Source organism: Erythrolamprus reginae, chromosome 8, assembly GCF_031021105.1.
Source record: "Erythrolamprus reginae isolate rEryReg1 chromosome 8, rEryReg1.hap1, whole genome shotgun sequence".
Classification (NCBI taxonomy): domain Eukaryota; kingdom Metazoa; phylum Chordata; class Lepidosauria; order Squamata; family Dipsadidae; genus Erythrolamprus; species Erythrolamprus reginae.
The window spans coordinates 44184109-44201341 of record NC_091957.1 but is presented as its reverse complement, the minus strand read 5'-3'; the positions used below and the strand labels follow the sequence as shown (position 1 = coordinate 44201341).

General features: G+C 40.4%; 1 protein-coding gene across 2 annotated transcripts in view; it reads right to left on the bottom strand.

Annotated features, from left to right (window-relative positions):
• FNDC3A (fibronectin type III domain containing 3A) overlaps nt 1-17233 on the bottom strand; it is a 90909-nt gene that overhangs the window by 34494 nt on the left and 39182 nt on the right. For both annotated transcript variants that reach the window (XM_070759803.1, XM_070759804.1), the window contains exons 5-13: nt 14107-14338; nt 11873-12157; nt 9845-9900; nt 7284-7438; nt 6849-6908; nt 5112-5250; nt 2901-2954; nt 632-753; nt 365-539 (exon numbers count right to left, since the gene is read on the bottom strand). In XM_070759803.1, coding sequence (XP_070615904.1) covers nt 365-539; nt 632-753; nt 2901-2954; nt 5112-5250; nt 6849-6908; nt 7284-7438; nt 9845-9900; nt 11873-12157; nt 14107-14338 — 1278 coding nt within the window. The remainder of the gene's footprint in view (nt 1-364; nt 540-631; nt 754-2900; nt 2955-5111; nt 5251-6848; nt 6909-7283; nt 7439-9844; nt 9901-11872; nt 12158-14106; nt 14339-17233) is intronic.

The window sequence follows — 17233 nt, the reverse complement described above, 5'->3', positions numbered from 1 at the left end:
TTGGGTGGGGCTGCTGTAATTAGTGCTACAGATAAAAGGGCAGACGGGTGTTTTAGCCTCATGGCAGTTTATCTGATTCATTGTTTCATCAAGATCGTGGTTTTTGTGCTGTTCAAGATTGTGTATGGACTTTCTGGAACTTAGAATTGGACTCAATTTCCCAGTTATTGGGTGAGCAATTGTATTGCATTCAACCTGTGACTTGTGTGTACCAGAAAATCCCTTTGACATTTAAAAAGGGAGCTGTTTCTGTTTTTCTGTTGATAAAAACTTTTGGGTTTTCCTTTTATCGTGTGGTGTGTGTCTTCCTGGACTAATTACCCTGTAATTACGGGCGGTTGAAACACTCCGGCAGAACACTCACCGAGCCTTCTTCTTCCATTTCTAAAATGTACGTCAGAGAGTCATCCGAAGACATACCGTTGGGAGGCCCCCATTTTAGCGACAGCCAGTTCACACCGGCCTTACTTTGTTGGGGTGGGAGGGGTGGTGGTGGGACCACTCCGATGGTGAAGCAGACCAACGTTTCGCTGAACCCACTGGGGGAGGACAAAAAAATTAGGGTTGGAGAAGGAGCTGAGCCATCTTTGTGGAAACGTTGAACTTACGATGCCCTTCCCTCTTTTTTTACCTCATGCCAATGTCATTTTTGGCGGCGAGTCTGAATGCGTATTTGGTAGAGGGCGACAGCTTGGTGACTTTGTGCTGCTTCAGATGGCCGTAGTAGCATTCTTTGAAGGCTCCACTCTTCCCCTTTTCAAAGAAGAACACAATGAGAGAGTTGGAGGGGACCTTGGAGGTCCTCTAGTCTAACCCCCTGCTCAGGCAGGAGAGCCTAGGCCAGGGGTAGGCAAAGTTGGCTCTTCTAGGACTTGTGGACTTCAATTCCCAGAATTCCTGAGCCAATCACGCTAGCTCAGGAATTCTGGGAATTGAAGTCCACATGTCCTAGAAGAGCCAACTTTGCCTGCCCCTGGCCTAGACCAGAGGTTCCCAATCTTTTTTTGGCCATTCCCCACCTAAGCATCTCTAAAACCTTGACCCCCCTCCCTCCCGCCAGTGACATATAATGCTTACTATTCAAAAAGTGAACTCCGGTTCATGCGGAGGAAGCCATTAACCTGGTTTAAACAAGTTTCCAATTGCCCCCCTCAAAAATTAAATTGCGCCCCACATTGGGAACCAGGGACCTAGACCGTTTCAGACAAAACGGCTGTCAGTCTCTTCTTCTTAAAATTAAGTCAGAAAGTAGAGTAAAGTTCTCAAAGGTTCTAGCCTCAGCTAGAATCTTTCATATTTGAAGGTGGAAGGCTGACGGGGTAGAGTATGCTTCCTCCTCCTCCTTTTTCACACGCAAAAGCTATTAGGTCAATGTATCTTGGCAACTTTAAGCATGGATGGCTAGGGAATTCTGGGAGTTGAAGTCCACTCATCTTAAAATTGCCAAGGCTGAGAAACATTGCATTAAGCCTAAAGCGGAGATATATTCAAACTTGGCAAGTTTAAGACTTGTGGACTTCAACTCCCATCTGGAGTAGTGTTTAGATGTAAAACACGTCCTCAGAGCCAGGGTGGCGCAGCAGGTAGAGTGCTGTACTGTAGGCCACTGAAGCTGACTGTAGATCTGCAGGTCAGCGGTTCAAATCTCACCACCGGCTCAAGGTTGACTCAGCCTTCCATCCTTCGGAGGTGGGTAAAATGAGGACCCGGATTGTGGGGGCAATAGGCTGGCTCTGTTAAAGAGTGCTATTGCTAACATGTTGTAAGCCGCCCTGAATCTAAGGAGAAGGGTGGCAAAAAAATTGAATAAATAAACAAATCATCTTAGTAAAGGAGACCAGCTTTATACCCATGATTCTTAGTTCAAAATCTAGAATAAAACACTTCTCAATCAAGGTTCTCTAGCCCAGTGTTTCCCAACCTTGGCAACTTGAAGATATTTGGACTTCAAGTCCCAGAATTCCCCAACCAGCGAATGCTGGCTGGGGAATTCTGGGAATTGAAGTCCAAATATCTTCAAGTTGCCAAGGTTGGAAAACACTGCTCTAGCCTAATAATAGCTTCAAATTGGGCCATGAAAAGCAGAACATTTCCACCCTATTAATTTATTTGTCAAGTGTACAGCCCATTCCATTTTCCAAATCTCATTGTTATTGTTCCCCAGGAATTGTGGTAGTTCAGCAATAAGACAGATACAAAGCAACATTGTGAGATAGATGCATGTGGTATTGTGCCATTGATTTTTGTAGCAAACATGTTAACATTAGGGAATTAAGTCCATGATCTGATACAATTTCTCCCTGACAAGCCAATTTTAAATGTCATTACTTTATAATCCAAAATATCTTTTTTAAAAAAGGAATTTGAGTGACAGCTCTAGTTATAAAACAATTCTGGTGCTAATCTTTTGGGGTAAAGTTTTTTTGGATTTTGTTAAGAAAAAAATTAGCAATCCACAGCCAACAATATAACACATATTTCATAGGTACACAAGACTGCCTTAGTTAAGGCTTACAGAGCCAGATTATGAATTCATCTTGGTAGGAATCAAATGGGGCAATGTTTCCATTAGCTATTATTTATTGATTCTGCCCAAGTCTGAGAAATTTACGATCTTCATTTAAGGCATTCTTGCTTTTTTTTTTTTAAACGTCCACCTGAAATCTTAACAAATTCTTGCTTAAAATCCCAATATCTTAAAACAAAAGATGCTAAAAACCCATTTTGGAAGTTCTGTTTCTTGCCTTCCAGAAAAGTGGATTGGCTGGAACACAAGATCTTTCTTCTGGATTTGCAATTTTGCAGTTGTCTCCTGAACATTTGCACGGGAGGATGTTTTACCCAACTATCTTGATCAGAATATCAGAATTATGATGACTTATAATTTCATTGAAACATACCTCGTCCCATTCTAAAAGGTAGCCTGTTATTTTGGACCCATTGTCATTGGAGGACTGTGAAAAGAAAGGAAGAAAAGTTAGGTTGGTATTTAGAGAGAAAATTACTTCCAATACTTCATTCCTACAGAAAAACCCCGTGTTCTCCAACTATATAATTATCATATTTTTCGGAGTACAAGACGCACTTACCCCTCTCTCAAAGGAGGCTGAAAATTTGGGTGCGTCTTATACTCCAAATGTAGCTCTGCCCACCCACCGACCCCCACCCTTTGGCCTCTGTGTGTTTTTTCTGCTGCATAGAATGCCACAGACAATGGTTTGCATTTTGGGGCTCTGTGACTCGTGTTTTCAGCCTCCATATGCTCCGTTTGAGAGCTGTTCAAGGTTGCGGGGATCGGCAAAGCTCATCACCGGCTATCGCTGCCTCTGCGCATTGCATTTTAGGCTCCCTACATGCCCCGTTTTGGCCTCTGACATATTCTGTTTTCGGACACACTCACAACCAATGAACTAATGTGCTGATGCTGACAGGCAGAGGCAGAATTCCTCCCCAAAAACTAAGGGGTATCTTTTTTGAATTTTTTTTAATATTTATTTTTCTTTAAGACAAACAAGACAAACAACATTTAACATTTAAAGGAGCTACCATTGACCCACTAAGCATAGACGTCTTGCTAATACAAAAAAGAAGACTAGTTGTGATTCAGATCAATACAGAAAAATAATTCATAATATACCACTATAACCTAACATCTACTTCGATATTTCCATTTTAAGATTATAATTGAAATAATTGGAGTCTATTAATAAAGCTAAAAACTTTTCCATAAAATTTCTTGATGTGCTACTATAATATAACATCTACTTCTGTATTTCCATTTTAACAGTATAATTAAGATAATTAAAATCAATTAATAAGACATAAAACCTATCCTTAAAATTTCTTAATATACTACTACACTATAATATCTACTTCAACATTTTCAATATGGTTAAAATAATTGGAATCAATTAATGAAATTAGAAACTTTTTCTATTCTGAAAAATACAGTAAATAAAATGGACTTTCATTCTGCAAGAAGGAAGCAGAGGGGGAAGCAGTCATTAAATGAAGTGCTGTAAGGTGAGGACTATCTTTATAGCTTCATTAAACAACACCCCAATAGCCTTGATCTGGGGATGGAAGGGTGAGGGTTTTTTTTAATGGATTTTACTATATGGTACCTAAAGTCTCCTGTGTGTGAGTTGGTTGGCCATATCTACACTGCTCAAAAAAATAAAGGGAACACTTAAACAACAGAATATAACTGTTGCTGTGAGCCGCCCCGAGTCTTTGAGTCTTCAGAGAGGGGCGGCATACAAATCTAATAAATTATTACTACTACTACTACTACTACTACTACTACTACTACTACTAGAATAGAATAGAATAGAATAGAATAGAATATTGGCCAAGTGTGATTGGACACACAAGGAATTTGTCTTGGTGCATGTGTTCTCAGCATACATAAAATAAAATAAACATTTGTCAAGAATCATGTGGTACGACACTTAATGATTGTCATAGGGGTCAAATAAGCAATGAAGAAGCAATATTAATAAAAATCTTAGGATATAAGCAACAAGTTACAGTCATACAGTCAACATGGGATGAAATGGGTGAAAGGAATGATGAGAAAAACTAGTAGAATAAAAGTGCAGATTTAGTAGAAAGTCTGACAATGTTGAGGCAATTATTTGTTACTACTACTACTACTACTACTACTACTACTCCAAGTAAATCAAACTTCTGTGAAATCAAACTGTCCACTTAGGAAGCAAAACTGATTGACAATCAATTTCACGTGGTGTTGTGCAAATGGAATAGTTGTGCAAATGAAATATTCAATGAGAATATTTCATTCATTCAGATCTAGGATGTGTTATTTGAGTGTTCCCTTTATTTTATTTTTTTTGAGTAGTATATTTAATAAATACAGTAACTGAAATCTTTTACTTCCAAACATTTCCTCACCTCCAGGCATGCTTAAAAAACAAAATCAATATTTAAGTGCCCCCACTACAAAATTGAGTGCGATGTAAGCTGAGTGCGTTCAAACCAAGTTGTCTCTTGGTAAAGAACATCATTACAGGGGTCGGGGGGGGGGGGGATGCGTATTACTTTTGAAAACTCACACAGAGGTCAGGATCTATTCTTGGCTTTGCTCTTACCTTCCACTGTAAAGTCAGGCTGGTTTTGGTTTTGTTGACTACTTTTGGTGCTGCTAGGGGATCCGGTTCACAACTCTCGGTAGTAAAACTCACCAGCTCAGAAACAGATTCCTTTGTGGAATGACCCAATGCCGAAACTCTGCATGAAGTCAACACAGACATAGATAGAGCTATAAAAACAAAGCCTCAGTCTTTCTAAATTCTGCTATAACTCTTTGTTATAGCTTCGTTTTGAAGGTTCGTTGGCGATGGGAAAATGTTTTGATATAAATCGCTTAGTAAACTTAAGGATAAGGAATGTCATACAATGGAACAAAATAAGCCACAGAAGTTACCAACATACAATGACCTTGAGGTCTGAAAAAACAGACCATGGTTAACAAAAGGCTCTGAGAAATGGCTACTGTATTTTTCAGAGTATAAGACGCACCTTTTTACCTCCCAAAAGAGGGTGAAAATTTGGATGCTTCTTATACACTGAATGTAGCCCCCACCCAGCCATTCCCACCTTTTGGCCTCTGCCTCCCAGCAATTTATCTCTTTGCAGCAAACAGAACAGAGCCTGTTATGCTGAGCTATCAGCTTTTCGACTCTCAGCTGAGTGAGGCTGCAGGCTGGCAGCCACATGCTAAACTGAAAGTGAAACTAAAGCTGCAAGGAGGCAAATTGCTGGGAGGCAGTGGCAGAGGCAAAATTTTTCCCCTTTGTTTTCTTCGCCCAAAACTCTGTATGCGTCTCATACTCCAGTGTATTCTGAAAAAAACTACAATATTTCAGGAACTTCATTTGGACTATAGAAGGGGCGTGTATTAAGTGCACTACCGTGTCTATCGTCCCTGTCACTGTATTTTTATTCTTTTATTCTTGTTCTAGTTTTTGTTTGACAAATTCTAATAAATAAAATAAAATAAATAAATATAGCCCCCTTATGGTAGATTCATTAATTTAATGTAATTTAATTGACTTATATGCCGCTCAATCCCATAGGACTCAGGGCAATTTACAATTTAGAAGAAGACCCACAGCTCCTTTCCTCCCCATTCCCAATTTTTTAAAAATAAATTTTATTGATTTTTATAATATAAACGAATACACACACACACACAAAACAGTGCACAGTGATATGTGCTCCCGCCACCCAACAACAATCATTCAATCCCTCCACCAAATGAGGGTGTACTAATTTATAGTATTTTAAAACCAGGAACATCAACATATTTACAAAGTGTAGAGTGATTCCAATTTATTCTTTATGGCTCGGTCTCAAATTCTACTAGCCATAAAACCTCTGACCCTGTGCCATCTTCCCATCAGTTTTTCCACTTTATTTTCATTGATCGCATTCATTTTAATTTCCATAATTTCAAACTGAATGTGTTCCCCCGATACCAGTTTTGTATTGTCCATTTTGTTGCATCCTTCCAACCTAAAACTATTACCTCTTGGGCCTTTTCTCCCCTTTCTCAAGACCCAAATGTCACACCTTAAACTCGCAATACCCTTTTACTTCCATTTTATTTGGCAATAAAATCCAACATTCTCCAACAAGGGCCATGAAAAGCTTTAACCCACTGCCCCCCAAAAAGTCCTCTTTTGGCACTAGTGCAATTCCCATGTCCCTGTACCCCTTGATGGGAGGCTTCACCTCCAAAAAACCCCCCTATCCTTCAAATTTAAAACATTGTGATCTTTGTTTTATTGTCTTGCTATTGAAAAACTTTTGTTTTGCAAGCTCACCTGACATGATAATCAGTTGCTGGTCGGAGTTCAGACAGAGTAAAAGTTACATCCTCACCACTGTAGGGAGCAAAAAAAGATACTGTTAGATCATAACAAGAAAAATAATGAACTAAAAAAATCCTTCTGCCTTTGGCAGAGGGGGAAAATCCTAAAATAAAAACATGCTTACAATGACAAATCAGCTGGCAAATGCAACTTGCAGAACTAGGAATCAGAAAGGATGGCACAGGATAAAAATTAGGTCTGCAAGCTAATCTTAAAAATTGACTTCTTGGATTTGGCACATAAAAGTTCAACAGTAAAAGCAAACATAAGGTCAACGTTTAAAATTATTTCCATGGAAACAAAGCTGAAAAGCAACCCTGATTGACACTGGCCATCAGGTGGCCAGCTAAGAAAGCCATGCCATTCAATTATAGAAAATGGACTCACCTGTAAAGGGGTTTAAATTTTCCATTTTTACCGCTATTCGAGATTGCAACTTCAAAAGTAAAGGATTCAGGAGTGAGATTCTGCATTTCTTCATTCTGGGCTGCAACGACGGCATTCCAAGAAATAACTGCTGACCGTGCCTGTATCTCAGAGACCTTTGAAAACCAAAGCGAAGATGGTTACCATTTACAATACAGTAGTCCCTCACCTATCGCTGGTGTTACGTTCCAGACCCGGCCGCGATAGGTGAAATCCCCGATGGGGAATTTATCGACTGATAGTACTTATTTAAGTATTTATATTGTAATTGTTTGGTAAGTTTTCATTGTTTTAAGTGTTTATAAACCCTTCCCACACAGTATTTATTTTAGATACAGTATTTAAATACAGTATTTACAATTTTAGATTTTTTTAAAAAATTTTTTTTAAAAAACCTGCCGATCGAGTTCGGCGGGCTGTTTAAATCTGCCGATCGGCTTCCTCAGAAACCCGCAATGAAGTGAAGCCGCAGTAGGTGAAGCGCGGTATAGCAAGGGACTACTGTACAAATACAGTGGTACCTCAAGATACGAACCCCTCGTCTTACGAACTCGTGATACGAACCCGGGGTTCAGAAAAATTTTGCCTCTTCTTACGAACTTTTTTCGAGTTACGAACCGGCGTTCAGAGACTGCTGGGAAGCCGCGCGGCTGTTTTAAAAGGTAACAGCCGGGCGGCGGGGCTTCCCAGAAGCCTCCCGAACACCGGTTCATAACTCGAACAAAGTTTGTAAGAAGAGGCAAAATTTTGCTGAACCCCGGGTTCAGTTCGAGAGGTTGCTGGGAAGCCCCCCAGGCCGGCTGCGACCTTTTAAAACACCCGCGCCGCTTCCCAGCTGTCTCCTGAAGCCGAACGCGGAAGTTCGGCTTTGCCGTTCGGCTTCAGGAGACAGATGGGAAGCGGCGCGGCTCTTTTAAAAGGTCGCAGCCGGCCTGGGGGGCTTCCCAGCACCCCCCCGAACCCCGAACCCGGGTTCGGAGAGGTGCTGGGCAGCCCCCCAGGCCGGCTGTCACCTTTTAAAACACCCACGCCGCTTCGCAGCAGTCGCCGAAAGCCGTTTTTTTTGCGGGGGTTTTTTTGGTTGCACGGATTAATTGACTTTACATTGTTTCCTATGGGAAACAATGTTTCGTCTTACGAACCTTTCGTCTTACGAACCTCCTCCTTGCACCAATTAAGTTCGTATCATGAGGTATTACTGTATTCAATATGTGGTTGTTTTGTTGCTTTCCTCAAAATGATCATTGTGCCACTACTTCTGCCTCAACTGGATGGACCTGGTGCATCATCTTGAACCCTGGTGGTGAAGTGCAGTATTGCAGGCTAACTCTGCCCACAGCCTGGAGTTCAATCCCAATGGGGCTCGAGGTTGACTCAGCCTTCCATCCTTCTGAGGTCAGTAAAATTAGGGTGCTGTAATTTTGCTATGGGGCAGTATATAAGGAGACGTGATGGCACAGTGGTTAGAATGTAGTAATGCAGTAAAGAGCGCTGGTGGCACAGTGGTTAGTAGTGCAGTACTGCTGGCTACTTTGACTACCTGCAATTTGGCAGTTCGAATCTCACCAGGCTCAAGTTTGACTCAGCTTTCCATCATTCTGAGGTTGGTAAAATGAGGACACAGATTGTCGGAGCAGTATGCTGACTCTGTAAACTGCTTAGAGAGGGCTTTAAAGTACTGTGAAACAGTATATAAGTGCTATTGAAGGTCTGGAGACCTCACCTACAAAAAGATATTGACAAAATTGAACGGGTCCAAAGACGGGCTACAAGAATGGTGGAAGGTCTTAAGCATAAAACATATCAGGAAAGACTTCATGAACTCAATCTGTATAGTCTGGAGGACAGAAGGGAAAGGGGGGACATGATCGAAACATTTAAATATGTTAAAGGGTTAAATAAGTTCCAGGAGGGAAGTGTTTTTAATAGGAAAGTGAACACAAGAACAAGGGGACACAAAAGGGAAAGATCAAAAGCAACATGAGAAAATATTATTTTACTGAAAGAGTAGTAAATCCTTGGAACAAACTTCCAGCAGATGTGGTTGATAAATCCACAGTAACTGAATTTAAACATGCCTGGGATAAACATATATCCATCCTAAGATAAAATACAGAAAATAGTATAAGGGCAGACTAGATGGATCATGAGGTCTTCTTCTGCCGTTAATCTTCTATGTTTCTATGTTTCTAAGGTTAGCTCAGTTCATTGCCAAAAAATAGATCCTGACCAGCTCAAAGTTGACTCAGCTTCCACCCTTCTGAGGTGGGTAAAATAAGGACTCAGAAATATGCTGACTCTGTAAACAGCTTGGAGAGGGCTGTAAAGCACTGTGAAGTGGTATATACCTAAGTGCTATTGTTATTACTATATAAGCCTAAATGCCGTTGCTATAGGGCAGTGGTGTCAAACATCTTGGCCCGTGATGTGGTCGGATCTGGTCCAAGGGGCCAGCCTGGGAAATGTAAGGGCCCAGCCCTCCCATCTACTCCCCTACCCTGTGGCGAGTTTTTGCAACTTACGGTCGGCTTACTGAAGCTCAAGAGTTCTTCGGATTTTCTAGACTCTGTGTCAGATTCTAGGAGGAAAACCACAACATGTTAAAGCAAAGGGGAAACAGAACAAAACCCCCCAGTTAAATGTTGATGTTTTTTAACTGCAGCGCCAACAGATAAAAAGTTGTCAGAAGCAGCAAAAGACAAGCTGAGCAAAGTTCACTGGCCTTATTTGTTTTGACCACCGAATCTGCCAAGCTTGCAAGTCTGCTCAGGAGAAAGAAAACAGCAGAGACTTCCTTTTAGGCTTGCCCTGCGAGGCCATCGAGAATTTGCTCATATCTTGCATTTTAAAATTCTAACATTTAGAATCCCAACAGCAAGTTCCTCCTTTCACTTTGGAAATACAGTTTAGAATTATTATTATTTTTTAATTAGAAAACTTTCCTTTATAAAAGGGGTGGTGGTGTCCATTTTTGAGATTAGACACATACCAAATGATAAGTAAACTTTCCTCAAAGGGCTGGCTACATTCCATGCACTGGGAGATGCTTGGGAACCTTTTGAAGCATTTGTTAATTAAGATTAAAGCTTCGGCACTAGGAATGCTTAGAAATGACTGAAAAGGAGGAAAGATATGCATGTTTCCAGATAATTCTTATGTTCGCTTTTCTGCTTAAGACTTCCCTGGCTTGCAGTTAAGAATGCTAGTTAATGTTTAAAAATAAATTTTATTTAAATACATATATGCACACAACACATAAAACAAAAACGTTTAGAGAGAAAATTGGACAAATGTGTAGCAAACGGTTCTAACTGTATACATATTCTATTACATATCCCTTTTTAAAATATTTGTTAAATACTTTTGGAAAAGAAACAATAATCATAATTTATATAAGTAATCTTAAATTTCTATTTTTCCATTTTACAATTTGTCACCAGGAAATAGCTCTTTGTAGTTGTTAATTGCATGTACATTAGTCACTTTAACCTTTTTTCTACCTATCAATAAAACATCCAAACATTTATAAAACTCAGACTCTTCCTTATTGTTTTATTTTTAGAGTTAATTTATCCATCTCTGCATATGCTGTGATTTTCTCTATTATCTCCTCCTCCTGTGGCACCATTTCGTTTTTCCAGTATTGTGCAAATGGAATCGACTACAAAGGAATCTATGATTACGGATGTTTCTTCCTGGATGGCATATTTTTTTCCCCTTTTCTTTCACTGGCTGTTTGTAGGGCAGTCAATAAGTCCAAACGATATCACGCCGATGACTTTGGCCCAGGGAGCTCCAGTGCCCCACTTAATAATACAGTGATACCTCGTCTTACAAACCCCTCGTCATACAAACTTTTCGAGATACAAACCCAGGGTTAAAGATTGTTTTGCCTCTTCTTCCAAACTATTTTCACCTTATAAACCCGGACTTCTGTTGCCAGCGAAGTGCCCGTTTCTGCGCTGCTGGGATTCCCCTGAGGCTCCCCTCCATGGGAAACACCAACTCTGGATTTCTGTGTTTTTGCGATGCTGCAGGGGAATCCCAGCAGCGCAAAAACGGGCGCTTCGCTGGCAACGGAAGTCCGGAAATGGGGTTTCGAGGACTTCTGTGTTTTTGCGATGCTGCAATTTCGCTGAGGCTCCCCTCACTGGGAAACCCCACCTCCGGACTTCTGTTGCCAGCGAAGCACCCAGATAGGAAGATATCACCATTTCATTCCTTTCCCATAGAGGAAATGGACCTGTTGGTTTTACCAATTCAAAGGCAACCTATTCCCACCTATTCTAGGAGTTGAATTCCACCGATGGTAAAGGAGGTATAGTGTTGTGGCCTGTTTATTTATTTGATTTATTCATTTGATTTTTATGTCGCCTTTCTCCTTAGACTCAGGGCGGCTTACAACATGTTAGCAATAGCACTTTTTAACAGAGCCAGCCTATTCCCACATAGATCCACACAGCTTATGTTTTACGTTCACTTGATTAATGCATGCATCCATTTCCCTCCTCCTCTCCCCCCCCCCCCCCCAACCCCAAAATTTTCTGTACCTCCCATTCCGGAATCGGCTGAAGGGATGGGGCTTCCTCGGGTTTTTCCTACATGTTTCTGTTTCATTTGCCCTACGGTGCCTGGCTGCCCCTTCCCGTAGCCGTTCTGAACGCTGTTGCCGGAAGAGCTGTTAGCTTTGTGAGGTGAGGACGGGGGGCTGTTGGCCTTGTTATTCGTATGTCCGCTGGCCTGCCGGTCTTTTAGCCTCTTCTTCAGATGTTCTTGCATTTTGAGAGTCCTTTCGTCTCGCTGAACAAAGTTCGCTCTGCCGTGGGAACGGGACTCTAGAGAGACAAAGGCAAAACGAACACCGGTTAAAGCCATGGTTTTCAACCTTTCTAATGCCGCGACCCCTTAATACAGTTCCTCATGTTGTGGTGACTCCCCCCCAACTAGTGCCAATTCTCCCAGCAGAGCTTTAAGCTGATTGTCAGGAAGGTCAGAGGGACACCCCCACTGATTGGTCAGATTGTAAAAATATGTTCCAAGGCGCCAGAATAGAAGCTTTAGTTCCTAACACCATGGGAAATTTGTCTTTCCCCATGGTCTTAGGCGACCCTTGTGAAATGGTCGTTCGACCCCCAAAGGGGTCCTGACCCCCAGGTTGAGAATCACTGTGTTAAAATGCCTGAGTTGTGTTTAAATGCCTTCAAGGATTAAACAGACACGGACTTGGAGGTTGGTGTAGGGAAAACAAAAGGAGGAAGCATTATGAGGGGTCCTTGGTATTCTCTGATCTTGTTTGTTTCCTGCAGATGTTTCATTATCCAAGGTAGATAACACCATCAGTGCTGGTAAGGACTCCTTACTAACATTGATGATGTTACCTAGTTTCGGTAATGAAACATCTGCAAGAAAACCACCATAAGAACATAAGAAGAGCCCTGATGAATCAGGCCAAAGCCCATCGAGTCCAGCATTCTGTGTCACACAGTGGCTCACCAATTGTCCATGGGGATCTTAGAAACATAGAAACATAGAAGTCTGACGGCAGAAAAAGACCTCATGGTCCATCTAGTCTGCCCTTATACTATTTTCTGTATTTTATCTTAGGATGGATATATGTTTATCCCAGGCATGTTTAAATTCAGTTACTGTGGATTTATCAACCACGTCTGTTGGAAGTTTGTTCCAAGGATTTACTACTCTTTCAGTAAAATAATATTTTCTCATGTTGCTTTTGATCTTTCCCCCAACTAACTTCAGATTGTGTCCCCTTGTTCTTGTGTTCACTTTCCTATTAAAAACACTTCCCTCCTGGACCTTATTTAACCCTTTAATATATTTAAATGTTTCGATCATGTCCCCCCTTTTCCTTCTGTCCTCCAGACTATACAGATTGAGTTCATTAAGTCTTTCCTGATACGTTTTATGCTTAAGACCTTCCACCATTCTTGTAGCCCGTCTTTGGACCCGTTCAATTTTGTCAATATCTTTTTGTAGGTGAGGTCTCCAGAACTGAACACAGTATTCCAAATGTGGTCTCACCAGCATTCTATATAGCGGGATCATAATCTCCCTCTTCCTGCTTGTTATACCTCTAGCTATGCAGCCAAGCATCCTACTTGCTTTCCCTACCGCCTGACTGCACTGTTCACCCATTTTGGATATATGGATATATGTTTATCCCAGGCATGTTTAAATTCAGTTACTGTTCAGTTCACCCATTTTGAGACTGTCAGAAATCACTACCCCTAAATCCTTTTCTTCTGAAGTATTTGCTAACACAGAACTGCCAATACTCAGATTGAGGATTCCTTTTCCCCAAGTGCATTATTTTACATTTGGAAATCTTGAGCAGAAAGAGAAGGCAAGACCCTCCCTTTCCATTGACCCCCAACAAATGGTACCAAAGGGAATCCTGCTTGCCTCAACCAACATAGGTGGTGATATGCTGACTCTGTAAACCCCTTAGAGAAGGCTGTAAAGCACTGTGAAGCGGTATATAAATCTAAGTGCTATTGCTATAGCTGGCTGGAGAATTCTGGGAGTTGAAGTCCACAAGTCTTAAAAGTTGCCAAGTTTGAAGACCTCTGGTCTAAACGCTATGGCCATTATTCCCATAAGGACTATAAAGAAACCAACTGCAGAGGGAGAGAAGGTTTCGGCATCGGTTCTGAAATAACCCAGGTACCAAATGGTCAAGGAAGCATCAAGCTCTGGCCGACCTAAGTGCAGGTGAGTTTGCTGTAAGATTGCTCCCCCACCCAGCCCTTCCCAGCTAATGCCTCACCTTGATCTTGGTAAAGGTGAGGTGATGGGGGCGGTGGGTGCTGATGAATGAACTGCGGGATTTCTCCCGTTCCTGGAACCGGAGGGTACACAGGGTGAGGTGGGTGGGGAAGCAAAGCAGGGTGGGGGTGAATATAATGGGGCACATGGGGAGGAGGTGGATGCATGGAGGGGTGAAATTCAGTCGAGTGTGGCATAACTATGACTTTCCGAACTCCATTCTCTTCAACCACCTGTAGTAGAAAATGGAAAAGAGCTGTAGTTTAAAATAATAATAATAATAATAATAATAATAATAATAATAATAAACAATTATAATAAGAGCTAGTGGTTTAAGGTATCAGACTACAATGGAGGAGGCTATGAGTTCAAGTCCTGTTAAGGAGTGTGCAGAGTATTTGTTTGTTTGTTTGTTTATTTATTTATTTATTTGATTTGTATGACGCCTCTCTCCGTAGACTCGGGGTGGTTAACAACAATGATTTATTCATTCATTCATTCATTCATTCATTCATTCATTCATTCATTCATTCATTCATTCGATTTTTATGCCGCCCTTCTCCTTAGACTCAGGGCGGCTTACAACATGTTAGCAACAGCACTTTTTTTTAACAGAGCTAGGCTATTGCCCCCACAATCCGGGTCCTCATTTTACCCACCTCGGAAGGATGGGAGGCTGAGTCAACCTTGAACCGGTGATGAGATTTGAACCGCTGACCTTCAGATCTACAAGTCAGCTTCAGTAGCCTGCAGTACAGCACTCTACCTGCTGCGCCACCCCGGCTCATTATAAACATCATAATAAAACAGCATATGACAAATCTAATATTTAAAATAACTAAATCACAGAATGAAGGTGGTAACAAGCCAGAGCTTCACTTGAAGGTGAAGCTAGCTAGTAAGAAAGGGTTAAAATTTTAGCCACATTTGTCCTCAATGAGGACTGAGCGAAGCTGGGTAAAATGGCAGATGGAGCTCCACAAAAGAAGATTGACAGACTCAGTCCTCACTCTGACTGGACGAGTACCACTGTTAAGGAGTGAGCACAGTGACCCTTGAATTACCAAGGATGCACAGAGGAAACGTGGAGGCCTAGTAGATATCCAGCTGATAGCCCAGCGATATGAGTAATGGTTCAGTAAGAAAAAAAACCCAGATACATTAAGTGTATAAAATATTATTTACTTAGGCAAATATTGTAGTCAAGAACAATCGCAGTCATACACAGTTAAATCAATCAATACATATACAATAATATCTTAATGTTCATCTTACAAATACATAAACTAGCATTTAGCACAAAGCAGTCACAGAGAGCATAACAGTTTATTTATTAATTATTTATTTATTAATTGATTTGTATGCCGTCCCTCTCTCTCATTCATTCATTCATTCATTCATTCATTCATTCATTCATTCATTTAACCTCTATGCTGCCCTTCTCAACCAACTACAAGCAGCAGTAATAGGGTAATAATCCAGTAATAGCAGAGAATAATCAGAAAGAGAGAGGCTGACTCTTTTGGCTCCCTCTTATGGCTAACTGCAAAACTAACTCTTAAAGCAATAGTGTTTTAATACATTTAAACATACATTATTAGTTTGTTTATATATTGCCAAATCCAATCAGTCATGTACATAATCAACCCATTCTGAATGCTAGCTCCACCCACCATGGAGAACATCCTAAATGCAAACATGGTTAATCACTCCTCAAATTAACGTGTAGATGTAACTAACAGAATCTAACCTAATACCCCAAGCAAGATGCAGGCAACTTTCTACTTTTTGTAGTCTCTTAATCTTAAATATATAAGTCAGAAGAAAATGAAGCACAATTCAAATTTTTTAACATGGATAGGAATTAAATATACTTATTAGCTTTTGCTAACCTGGAACCCTTCAACTGAGCTGAGATTGGGACTCCCTGGAATGGCTGATGCTATTAAATAAGGCTGCAGAAAGCTGCTGAAAACAAATGCATTGATGTGACTTTCTTTGTCAGCCACAACTGAAGCTTACTGACTATAAATTCTGGGAACTGCTGCCTGGCTTTGGGAAGGAAGAGATAAACTTTAGCAAAGACAAGATTAAATTCAACTGTGCAGCTTATTCAACAAGTGCGTAAGCAAAGAGAAGGACGTTATATGTTTAATGTGGTTTATCGTAAAGCCCTAGAGTGGAAACAAGGGATGAATTATACACTCAAAAGTGTACTATTGGCATGTAACACAGTAATACCCCAAAAGGTTCTTAAACAACCGACTGAAAGTATCCTATTGGCCACCAGCAAAATCTAGGCAGTTTAAGCCTGGGACAAACAATGTTATACATAACTGACCAACCAAATATTTCATCCTTTGATAAATTATTCCGCTTGAAGCTTGTTTAATTTAGCCACATTTCTCACATTTCCTAGCCAGCTAAACCAGGTAGGTAGGTAGGTAAGTATTTTATTTTATTTTATTTATTCAATTTTTTTTTAATGGGAAAGGTTTGACATCATTCAGTATTCCAAGCCTATAAACAACCATAAATTCTCAATTCAAGGCAAGTCAGATTAGATGGGAAACCATTCTTTTCCAAAGGAGAAAAAAAACTGATTGTTGTTGGAAGTGCGATTTGCAGGTCACATTACAGCTATCCTATAAAAACATTTAGAAACAAGACTTCCTAGATTTAGATTTGATTTGGATGTCTTGTTTTTAAATGTTTTTATAGGACAGCTGTAATGTGACTTGCAAATCGCATTTCTAACAAGAATGTAACTTACATGTGTGGGTATTTCTGCTTTGATCTGATTACAGTTAGGATTTTTATATTTTTGTATTAGTTAGACTTCTACGACAAGCGGAGCAATGGTAGCTCCTTAAATGTTTAGTGTTGTATGTCCTTGTTTGTCCTTTTGAAAATTCAATTAAAAAATTTTTTTTAAAATAAAAATAAAAACAAGACTTCCTTCCTTGTTCATAATATACATAAAGCAAAGGGATCCACAGTGAAAAGTATTTATATAATATGCCGCAATGCAATTCTTGACAAGAATGGTTTTGCTATCATAATGCTTTAACTGAGCCAAATAATTTTCCCTACTCACTGTTGAGAAAGCGAAAGCAACAGACTTTTCT